Source organism: Micromesistius poutassou (genome assembly GCF_964030765.1).
Source record: "Micromesistius poutassou genome assembly, chromosome: 8".
Classification (NCBI taxonomy): Eukaryota; Metazoa; Chordata; class Actinopteri; order Gadiformes; family Gadidae; genus Micromesistius; species Micromesistius poutassou.
Genome location: NC_140278.1, coordinates 9,872,936 through 9,885,152, shown reverse-complemented (window position 1 = coordinate 9,885,152; position 12,217 = coordinate 9,872,936). Strand labels below are relative to the sequence as shown.

Here is a 12,217-nt window from a genome sequence, read left to right as displayed (position 1 = left end):
TACATTTTTTATGTTTTTGTTTTCTTCAGTCAAAATTGATTGAGCCGGAATCAATTGATGATTCCAGCTCTCTTCATGATTCCGGTCTGGATTCATTTTAAAATAGCCAGCCTTGAAGCTGGGAATGCCTGGCCGAGCCATGCTTTTGCTTCTTTTTTGCCCCCACCCGGTCCACTTGCAGTGTTGTGTCGCTAGCTACCACTGTACCATCGTCTCACCAACACTGCGGAGCGCGACAAAGGGTCAAACGGGACATTGGACGTTGAATGTTTCTGTGCCTCCCTGAGGCAATGATGGGGTTTGTGGTACAAATACATGTGTGGTGTTTAACCCCTGTAACTATCCAGAGAAATATTGGATTAGTATTCAAGGAAGGTTTTTCGGGGGGGGGTTTCGACACCTGACCGATTATTATCAATGTGGTTACTTGGGCAGGCCACTGAGTATGGAACCAGAAATGTTTTTGTTTATGTGAATGTGAGGGGAACACTATTTTAGGGAGTGTCTGCACTTTCCGTTGGTTGTAAAACACTCGTTCCCCAGTGTCTCTCACAGATATAACTACAGTGCAATAGTTTATTCTTCTACAACCCTGATACTGTTCTCCCTAAAGGCAAAGTCAAACATCCCTTCCCTCTTATTTCATATTTTTATATTCTATACGATATGAGCCTAATTCTATACGACGAAAGGAAAAGAGTACCGAATATGTCCTTATTGTATATAGAGCAGTGTTTATTGATTTTATTTAATTTATTGCAAATGTCAGGGACCTGCTTTTCTTACACAGTTGTGGAAGTGCCAATCCTGAAGGGATGACTGGATGTATTTGCCAAATATGGGCCACGATTGTTCCGTGAGGTTTGTTGAGATATCAATCTTCGGTTAGGGGAAAAAGCACTTTTGATTATTCTGTAAACTTTATTTAAATTCAGTTTGTGGCCACAACAGAATTTGTAGTCTATATGTAGAATTACAACCATGTTGTATTCAGAGAGCCCACATCTAGTTCTGAGCAACAATTGAGGTACTGGGTCACAATTAATTTTGTTAGATTAGAAAGTATGTCTTCTATGATCATCATGTTATAATAATAAAAATATTATCACTGTTAAAGTTTAATTAACCTTTGGTTAATTCACTTTTACCTTTTGGTTTTGATATTATTTTCCAAAACGTTTTGGTTTTTATTTTGTTTTTGTATTGCATTTGAGAAAAAAACCCTATTCTGTCCTGACAAATTCAATTGTAAACATTGAGGTACACAGAAATAATAATTGTCTGATTGTAGCCTGTTTGATTTGAGTTTGTGGTCATAGTGAATATTTGTTAAAAAATGAAAGTTAACTGCTGTAATTTTGGGTGGAGGATGCTTATACAAACAAACACTCCTTTAACAAAAAAACATTTTATTAAAGAGTTAGCAATGGGCTACAAGGTTGTATGAAAATCGGACAATCCTTTTAAATTACCAAAGAGCGGGCATGATACATAACGCTAAATCACTGTCCAAAATGCTCATAAACAATTGTGCAATTGAGGTAAGTATAGGCCTAGGGTATTTTGCCTTGTCACAATCACTGTCATGGAAGTATGGTGTTTGAATACTGCTATAGTAAAGAGTATGACTTTAAGATCTCTATTCTCTTTATGTATAGACTGATCGTGATTCCAGACTTGAGTCAGCAGAATACAGGGGGTTGTGCCAAATTATCAACAGATAATTTTTCTCCAAATCAACGTTTACATTTATCCAATTTGAATTGACGGAAGCAATACATCAGTGGACAAAAGATAGATGTAAGGGGATAATTTATTTTAACATGTGTTTAGTTGAACTTCTGGTTCTTCTGGCTGTCAATAGACCTGAATGATGCGTATAACTACATGTAGACTACAGTAGCCTACTGTAGTGTACCTAAATATGATTTTCATTTCGGCTCTCGGTTTATACTGTACTTTTAACGCAATTTTCATTGTAATTGTTAGTCCACAAAGTGGATAAAATTAAGTGAAATAAAAAAATATTTTCACATTTCCATTTGTTGATTTTTTTCATTTATATATTATTTCTGGTACACATGGGTATACCAGAAAGGGTCTGGTATATATTAATTCCTATAATGGTTTCATGAATGCATAATAATTCTAACTGCAAAAGGAAACTAATAGTAAAATAGCATGTCAATTAAGATATATTTTAAAGGGGGCGGTTTGACGGAGGCGTAGTTCAAATAAACTTCAAAAAAAAGATCCTACTGTAGTACTGTCATATATAGATATATCTGTCAATTTAAATATATATTTTCTATATATATATATATAACATATAAATATTTATATATATATATATATATATTCTATATTTATATAAATAAATATATATATATAGTTATGCCATAGAATAGATGCCACCCATGCTTGATGCAGAAACAAAACAAAGGGCGCCCCCTACAGTTTGCGTCGCTACCCGGAAAAATAGACCCAGTGGAATTTCCGGTGACGTCGCTGCGCAGCGAGCCCATAACAGGTCTGCAGCTGTCTGAGAGCAACAATAACAAGACGAGCTAAGCGGTCCGAAGGGGTTTTATACCTCGATAAACGATTAAGACACTGCCTACAGCTGAAATTTAACCAAATACAGGCAAATATGTGGTTGTCGAATTAACTCTGGCCTACGCTTCTTTATTCTCCTACTCGGTGGGACGTCGCTGGGCACCGCGGAAGAAACGCCGAGATTCGGTCCTACGAGGAGTAGCGGAGCTCTGGGCTGCAACTGGGTCATTGGGCCTCTCGGTTGTTAAGTTGGGGATCTCCGTTTTCCCCATTTCCCCGTCGTACCTTCCGTTCTTTTGAATCCGCATATTGTCACCCGCATAACATACACCAGTACCATGCAGGCCAACGGGGCAGGACAGGACCCAGGTTCAGAGCTGTCCTGCCGGACCAGTGCGCAGAACGGCGAGGGGTCGTCCGCTGGGGGAGCTCACGCCAATGGACTCGTCTCACTCACAAACAATGGAAACTCTGTCAGTGACAACAACGGCCTGTCGGACCAGGCCGAGGAGTCCAACAACACCAACGACGTCAATTCCACCGTGAAGAAGAAGAAGCGTCTCTCGCAGTCCGAGGAAGACGTCATCAGGCTAATAGGGCAGCATCTCCACGACCTGGGGCTGAAGTGAGTCTCCAGCTTAGTCAGCCGTTATGTCATTCTCCCTCACCAAGGCTGTGTTGCCTGCCTCCCTCAATTAAATATGTTTCTCACCTCCCAGGACAATTTATGTAAATTTATGAATGTAAATTCAAAGATCGAATTATACAATTACAGTTTTCTGTAATCATAACGTCAACTAGGAGACCGTTGCAAAATGTTCCAGCGATTACTCTCAATCAATCTGCCTATTTATGTTTTGAATAATATAGTTATACAAGTCCACACATTGTCATCACATACAGCAGCATACAGCAGATTGCCAGTGACACAATGTCCCATCTGATCTGATGAAACGATTCTGCACAGCTCTGAGTCACTCGCTTTTCCACTTATCACGTATAAATAAAGTTCCAATTTACATTCTTCTCCCTGCAGTCAAACGGTGGACATGCTCATGCAGGAGTCGGGCTGTCGCCTGGAGCATCCCTCCGCCACCAAGTTCAGGAACCACGTCATGGAAGGAGAGTGGGACAAGGTTGAAGCTGCTTTTAATGTTTTTTATTTATTTTGTTAGTCCACGGTGTTGAAAGTATTTGGTCTCACATGTATTGCATTTTAAAATGGCATGTTTCCTGTTCTTGGATACATAATGAGTCATACATGCTCCTATTGTATTGTCAGGACACGAGGAGGGTGTAACCTTCCTTTAATATTTTTCCTAATGATGCTGGTGGTGCTGTCTTTTATTTAGGCTGAGAGTGATCTGAATGAGCTGAAGGCATTGATGCATTCTCCCAGTGCGATTGTGGTAAGTTGAACACTAGTAGCTTGCACTTTTGTAAAGTTGTTTGGTTAGAAATGCCTTGCATACAAAGTTTGTCAACAAATATTTACTCACTGACAAATGATGGAATGTGTTTAACCATCTGACAACACAAACATATATATATATATATATATATGAACATATGTAAACGCATACAACCCATAGGTCGTCTTTGTAATTCGATCCCATTATGTTCTCCATGCTTCCTGTGTCTGCAGCGTATGAAGTTTCTGCTGCTGCAGCAGAAGTATCTGGAGTACCTGGAGGACGGCAAGGTTCTGGAGGCCCTGCAGGTTCTCCGGGCCGAGCTCACGCCCCTGCAGTACAACACGGAGCGGATCCACGTCCTGAGTGGGTAGGTCGTCGGGCGCTCCACGGTTATTCTCCTGGTCTTTGTTGTTGTCCTTCTTCGTTAACTGGTGTTAACAGCTCACAGGAAGTAAGAGAATGCAAATAACTCTGCGGTAGACTTGGAAAAACATGACCATTTATGATCCTCTCAGTCTTGTGTGGCTGCTGTCTCGGTGGAAGAAACTACAATTAGTGACACATTGTTTTATTGATTTGTATATCATTTTCCATTTTGGACTTAGGCTTTTCGGTAGTTACTGTGTCAATGAAATGAGTCTACTGACAGCCTGTCTGTGGACTTTGCACTGTATTGTTTTGTATTAATATCATGTTGATGATGTCATGTGTTCTCTTTGGAAGATACCTGATGTGCAGCAACGCTGAAGACCTAAAAGCTAAAGCCGAGTGGGAAGGCAAGGGCAGCACCTCCCGTACCAAGCTTCTGGACAAACTACAGAGTGAGTGAGGCGAGAGCTAGGGTGGCATCATCCTGGCCATTCTTATCTGCCATTAGTTTGGGTTGCCATATATTCATAATAGGGGAATTATCTAATGTAGTTCATAATTTATCGGTGTCCACATTGGATCATCATTTATATAAAATATATGGAAGAGTAATAAATTCTTATATTTGTGATGTTTATAAGTTGCATTAACTAATTATTAAAGAACGGGATCTAAAAATGTATAAAATAACCACGACTTATCACAGAGGAATGTATCCACTTCACACCTACAAAATAACTTCTCAAGGAAATGTGAAATATACATCTCAAAGTTAGCTAATGAACTCAGACTTGGTAAAACTCTGGTCTGAATCATCCTCTTACGCCTCATACCCACTGTACACGTCCGTTGACGGAAGAGAGTGGGCGTGTCCGACGCATGGGGTAAAACACGATCTGCGTATAACGCAATCTGATTGGGTGACGGATCCGTTGCTGCCTGAAAAGTTTAACTTTTCTCAACTTTTGGACGCAAGAGACGGAGCCGATTTGACGGACGGACCCACAATGCATTTCGGGAGTGTCCCATGTAAAGTCAATGAGATCCGTTGACGGACGTGTACAGTGGGTATGAGGCGTTACTGTGGCATGCAGCTTTTACTTCCTCGAAGTCCAAGACACCTCAGCTTCATTCAGCTGAAACGGTGCAATCATTTAAGTGTGCGGTAATTGGTCACCCACTTGGCTAAATAGCCAGGAGGGAAAATAGACTTCAACCACTAAATTGGCTTGAAGCAACAAAAGGTGATAGACTGAAATCACGAGTTGATGTTGATGATGTTACAATGTTACAATGATACCCTACCCTACCCTTACAAACATAACTATTATATTATTCTATGAATACAAGTAATACAAGTCAGGGTTTTCTGTTGTCCATCACTGACAGTGGAGGATTATAACTTTGAGCTTTTTGACTCATTCATGTGACTCATCCTGGAAGATTGTGGGCGAAGTCCAAGTCCCACCCCTCATACTCTCATTTGAATCAGTGCGGAGGAAGACAGCCAGGGGGGCCTCTTCCTTAGCCTATGTCCTCACGCTTTTCCTTCATGTCCTCCCCCGTCCAGCCTACCTGCCTCCCTCGGTGATGCTGCCCCCCCGCAGGCTGCAGACTCTGCTGCGTCAGGCAGTGGAGCTGCAGAGAGAACGCTGCCTCTACCACAACACCAAGATGGACAGCGGCATGGACTCTGTCTCCCTGCTCCTCGACCACGCCTGCAGCAGGTCCAACTTCCCCTTCATCTCCTACACCCTACTACTCCATTCACTCATATCCTACATGTGTGCGACAAATCTACCCAATACGTAGGGACCACTAGACCACGACAGGAGATTAATGTATGACAGCAGGGATGGTCTCCAATGGTTAAATACAAGTTAATTTCTATAATTGTATTGTTTTTTTAATCAAATTTAGTCTGCTGAAATTACCATATTATTCTGCAGTGTTTTCAATCCAGTGTATTCAATCCATTTCTTTTCACGCTGACCTTCACTCAACCACAGCTGATTCTGTTTACTTTGCCGCAATCAACAAGGTCATTCACAACTCTCCCTCTGCAGGAAGCAGTTCCCCTGCTACACCCAGCAGGTCCTCACTGAGCATTGCAACGAGGTGTGGTTCTGCAAGTTCTCCACCGACGGCACCAAGCTGGCCACGGGATCCAAAGACACGACAGTGATTGTATGGCAGGTTGACCCGGTAAGTTGTTCACTTAAACCAAGCGATGGGCCGTCAGACCATCTGATACAGAGGATGGTCTTGGGTGTAGTGGTATCAGGGGTGCTATATGATTAGTTGTTGTTTGCCAGGAGAGCCACCAGCTGAAACTGTTGAAGACCCTGGAGGGTCACGCTTACGGCGTGTCCTACTTGGCGTGGAGCCCCGACGATGTCTACTTGATCGCTTGTGGCCCTGATGACTGCTCTGAACTTTGGCTGTGGAATGTACAGGTAAATCATGGTCGACACACATCGACTATGGTCTAACACCATAGTACACCATAGTATACCATGTACAGAGTTAGAGCTGCTGTAGGTCAGATCTGAGAGTTGTAAAGAGAGAGCAAAAAATAACAGAAGGGAGCAAGGCTTAGAAAATAAACCCAAGAGACGGTTGCCTGGCTCTCTGCTTTTCTTCATTGAAAGAAGAACCGCTTAAGGTTGGCTTTGGCATTTCTATCATTTCACTCAAATGTTAGTTCTTCTCTTCTAAGATTTGCCTACAGCGAATTTCAAGGCTGGTATTCCATCTCCAAGAATCACTTTCAACATTAAAAACCCAATCACACCGGACATGTTCCATCATCGTTGCCTTTGGTCTTCTTCCTGCAGACAGGGGAGTTGCGGACCAAGATGAGCCAGTCTCACGAGGACAGCCTGACCAGCGTTGCCTGGAATCCAGATGGCAAGCGCTTCGTCACGGGGGGCCAGAGAGGCCAGTTCTACCAGTGTGTGAGTATCCATCGCACCACAGACACTACCAACGCACCACATGCTGTCCATGCCCAAAGGCCCTAATATGTGGGTTACATGTACAGGACATGCATGTATGCCCTTTCCGAAAGGAATTGGGCCAGTTTGTTAAGATCGACCATTAACACTTAATTGTCGATATGTAAATCAGACATGATTTTTGTTGAACTCCCTCCCCTTTCGAGGAGTTCCAATATTGGACAGTTGGCAGGCCATTGACATCCATTATATTCCAAACAAGTGTTTAGCATCTCCCATAGCTGTATTTTAGTTAAGTCAGTGCATCTGAAACTGCCCTGGCTCGACTTTCTCCAATAGTGCACACAAACCACCACGACATGCACCACTGTGCATGCTCACGGGTGTAGAGACTGAGGCACACATTTAGAATTCTGAGCAGGGATATTGGCTGAGCAAGAAAAAAAAATAAAAAAAAATAATAATAATTTGCAACGCGAATATATATCTTCCGATAATGGGACACCTCAGTGCAACCTCAGCCTCATCTCGGCCTGATCCCCACCTCATTCGCACATTGTTTCCCAATAATGGGACACCCCATTATTAGTACACGTCCGTTTTTTTTTTTGTTTGTATTTTTGTTTTACTAACAAACCCATGTCTGGGTGTGAGCAGGACCTGGATGGGAACCTGCTGGACTCGTGGGAGGGCGTGCGTGTCCAGTGCCTGTGGTGCCTCAGCGACGGCAGGACCGTGCTCGCATCCGACACGCACCAGCGCATCCGCGCCTACAACTTTGAGGACCTGACGGACAGAAACATGTGAGTCTCTCTGGACTGCTGCTTAACCGCCACCAGGTCGGGAGCAAAACAGCACAGGGTTTTGAAACTAGACAACTCAAAAAAATGCCCCCCCCCCCCTCTCTGCTCGCTCCCTGTGTGTCATTCATGTCAGCTCCCGTTTGGCCGGTCTATGTGGTTTTTAATAGACCGATTGAATGTGTATCTGATCACTTTACAGAGTGCAAGAGGACCATCCAGTTATGTCTTTCACTGTCTCCAAGAACGGGAGGCTAGCACTGCTGAACGTTGCCACTCAGGTGAGGGAGCAGCGTGCCATTGTGTCTGTGTCTGAGCCTGAGAGTGTAAAGATGTGTTTTTAGGTCTGGGTGTGTGTGTGCATAAAGATGATTTCTGTGGGTTTACTTTCCACATCATGTCTCAAAGCTCTTGGTAATGGCGGCCTCTATGAGTATCAGTCATTGCAAGACAGAGGCTGTTTCGTGAGGACCTTCAGTATCATGTTGATCTGTGTTTTCAGGGAGTCCACTTATGGGACCTGCAGGACCGTGTGCTTGTCAGAAAGTATCAAGGAGTGACCCAAGGATTCTACACCATCCACTCCTGCTTCGGAGGACACAACGAAGACTTTATTGCCAGTGGGAGTGAAGGCAAGGAATAATGAAATTACATATTAAACAGGAGCTAAACGGACTGTTAAGAACTATGTACTAATGCTCACGCTTCTTATAGTCCATAAAGCAATTCAAGCAGATTCACAGAGGGCATTATCTTAATAGGATTTATTTATATAAATTAAATCAAAGAATCGATATCTAAACTGGGGGTTATCAGTATTTATACATTTCTTACACTACAAAGCACAATCATGGGATATCCCCACACACAAATTTGCTGAAGTCCCCAGACGATGCATCCCTTAGTGTTGTGGGTGTGAATTTTCCGCTGCCCAATGTTCAATGCAGAATTGAGGACTCGGGCGGATGAGTAGGATGTCGAGCGAAGACACAAGACCTCAAAAACTTAAAGATGGCTAAAGATGGAGAAACTGCCTTATTCTTTTGTTTTCGTTTTCTGTTGCATGGAAAGTTATCAAAACCTGCCCCTTTCCCAATTCTTTCCAGACCACAAAGTTTACATATGGCACCGGCGCAGCGAGCTGCCCATCGCAGAGCTGTCGGGCCACACTCGCACCGTCAACTGTGTGAGTTGGAACCCCGTCGTGCCGGGCCTGCTGGCCAGCGCCTCCGACGACGGGACTGTCCGGATCTGGGGGCCCGCCCCTTTCCAGGACGTCCAGGACGCAGATGGGCCGAATGGTGCGAGGTGGAGTCACTTGTTGTTAGTGAATAGTGATAAGGTGGAGCGAGATGGTCTGTGTTTGTGTGTGCGTCTGCTTTAGTACTCCTTTGAAAATGGCACACGAGAGAAAGCTGCGTAACGAGTTCTTGATTAGCCTGGATATTTTGAAACAAGGCACACAGGTTTTGCATGTTTCAATCTGAAGCAGTCCACATTACTGAACCAACAACCAAAGAAATTAAGATATTATCCTGTCATATTTTTGTATTATGTTTTATACAGTTCCTTGAATAGTACTGAGTTCAAGTTCAGGAATGGTTGATTGTTGTCAAGCAAGGTGTTTAACCTCTCTCATTTTGCTCTTCCAGAATGCAGTAGCATGGACAGCTGATGGTTGGCACCCATCTTGAGGACCTGCTTTTTCCCCTGATGTCACGGGTAGAGAGAGAGAGTTGAGACTCCGTTAAAGACTCTGTTGAAGCTAAGAGACCTTTTTTTTTTTTTTTTTTTTTTTTTTTTTTTTACAGCTGCCTCCAGGAGGCAGGGCCACTGGTGCTGTTAGCTGGGCTGTGACATCACACAGAGATGTCAAAAATACAAGAAGACAAACAAAAAGAAAGAGTCAAGTCCATTCAAGTCGGAAGCCTGGGTCAGCAGGAAACGTTGGGTTTTAAAAAACGGCGTCAGACGCCACCTCCTGTCTCGCGTTTGGACCCTTTCCCTCTCTAAATGGACCACCCATGTACCATTGATCCACCTTTCAGAATTATTTATTATCGATGATATTATTTATTCTCCTGATTAATCCGTTGAGTGGTTCACGTGGCTGCTGAGTAGCAGTGCGTGGCGCAGGTGTTTTTATGTCGCAACCTCATTTGTTGTTCTGAGAGTCATCGCTGGCAGCGACTCAACGGCATGACCATCCTGTTAGTTCCCCCACCTCCATCCACCGGGAGAGAGATTTTAATTGGACACAATACTCCCAGAAGAAAATCGTTGAAAACCTTATTTTAACGTCTTTGTGCATTTTAACCCTTCATTTGTTTGATTATGTGTGATTTAGCATTCGTTTTTTGAAGGGGGTTGGGGTTGGGAGTGAGGGTGCAGAAGAGCTCCAATCTGGGTTAACGGGTCATTCCACTTCTTTCGCCTCAAATTATTTTCAACCAATCATGTTGCTGGATGCTGGGATCTGTAGCCATGGACTACATGAAATGGATCACTACTAGAAACAACCTTACCGGCGGAAACACAACAAACGTGATATGGCTGAACATTAATCTCGGATCTAGAAGAGGACTGATAATTTAAACGAAAGATTCGTCCTTGTCGTATCCCTACTTGGGACAACAGTGAACACAAACTCAGCAGCAAACTAATCTTTTCCTCTACCCGTTTGTAGGACAAGCTAAAACATTCTGTCCGGACACCGCCCTCCTTAGACAAAGTGTCTGGAGAGGTTGAAGATCCAACCTGTGAAGTATACTGGCTACTGTAGGAATACATTTGTTAAGATTGTCTTCTGAAACTTTGTTGCCCCTCGTCGATGAGTTTCTCTTTGGAAGAATATCTCTGTTAAACCAAGGAAACACTGCGTAAGTCCGCCCCTCACACTTACTGGGTTCGGGCCAAGGCGCTGTACAGTTCCCCCCCCCCCCCCCCCCAGAAGTTCGGAGATTAGGTGAGAGGGTACACCGTGTTTTACAGCAGTGTTGTATGTCTGCGATATACCTGTTGAAGCATGTACAGTGGGTTTAGCTTCCTTCTAAGAATTATATAGGAGCTGTTGTCGTCGTGGAACATAAAAAGAGCTATAGTTGGAAAAGGATGATCTGTTTTGACTCGGCTGTTAACCTTACCCTCTGCACTGTGGGGTTGGCTATATATGATAATACTGTTTTGTCATCCTGGTCTGTTTGTGAGCCATAGTTCTTCCCTCGTCATCATCACCCCTGACACTTTCTCCTTGCCTTCGGTGAGTGTGTGTGTGTATGTGTGCTCTTCCTCCAACCACATCTTTTTATTTTGCTTGTGTCTTTCTCGTTCTCATTTACAGGTTTTTATTTGTATTTTTAATCACAATATGTGTGTGTGTTAAACTAATATAATGTATTGAAATCTTTATCACATCTAGATGGCCACATTCATTTCATCCATCATCTTTTTCCACTCAGATGGAGTTAAAAAGCATCAGTTGATCACATTGCACATTTGGTACACGTGTGTCATTCCTATATATGAATTTGTACAAAATGGGTCCCTTAGGAGATTGAGACCCACAACCCTACCAGTTATGGTGTTCTTTGTAGTATGTGCTGTATATTTCTATGTTATGGCATGTATTATGAGGCTGCTGCAGGCAGATCTTCACTGCATTAGAAAATGTGCCTGCTCAGAGGGCATACGAGCCACCAGCAATCTGTCACCGAACATTACACACAGTAGTGATACACACAAAAAAAATAGACATACCTGCATACAATATCAAACACTAAAAGAATCACAGATGTGGTGTACTAGGTTGTGCTTATGCAAGGTTTCTTTTTACGTTTACTTTAGAATACTTTGGGGGCTTCATGTGTTTTCTTTCCTTTGTGGTAAGCGTTATTGGCAAAAGCTTAAAAAATGACATTCGTGGTCAGGTTTGCCAGAATTCATTTTACATTTAAATGTATTAATTAAATGATTGTACTGTTACGTATTGTGTAGGAGAAGTGTTATGTATGCATATTTTCAATAAAGCATTCAGGGTTTTAAAGTGTTAAAAAAACACATAATTAAGTGTCCACTCATGTTGATCGACTGTTCCATCTGACTATCAATTTAGGGTTTTAAA

At 42.9% G+C, this 12,217-nt stretch overlaps 1 protein-coding gene across 2 annotated transcripts; it reads left to right on the top strand.

Moving 5' to 3' along the window:
• The first annotated feature begins 2,554 nt into the window (after window positions 1-2,554).
• On the top strand, window positions 2,555-12,111 carry wdr26a (WD repeat domain 26a). Of its 2 annotated transcripts, none has more exons than XM_084471122.1 (14): window positions 2,555-3,181; window positions 3,593-3,692; window positions 3,909-3,965; window positions 4,202-4,338; window positions 4,695-4,792; window positions 5,911-6,067; window positions 6,407-6,545; window positions 6,656-6,796; window positions 7,178-7,297; window positions 7,955-8,100; window positions 8,300-8,378; window positions 8,600-8,729; window positions 9,204-9,398; window positions 9,750-12,111. In XM_084471122.1, the coding sequence occupies exons 1-14, from the start codon at window positions 2,895-2,897 to the stop codon at window positions 9,770-9,772; spliced, it is 1,809 nt and encodes a 602-aa protein (XP_084327248.1). In that variant the 5' UTR covers window positions 2,555-2,894; the 3' UTR covers window positions 9,773-12,111. The 2 variants fall into 2 exon arrangements, with proteins under 2 accessions (XP_084327248.1, XP_084327249.1); XM_084471123.1 differs by having other exon boundaries at window positions 9,204-9,405.
• The last annotated feature ends 106 nt before the right edge of the window (window positions 12,112-12,217 follow it).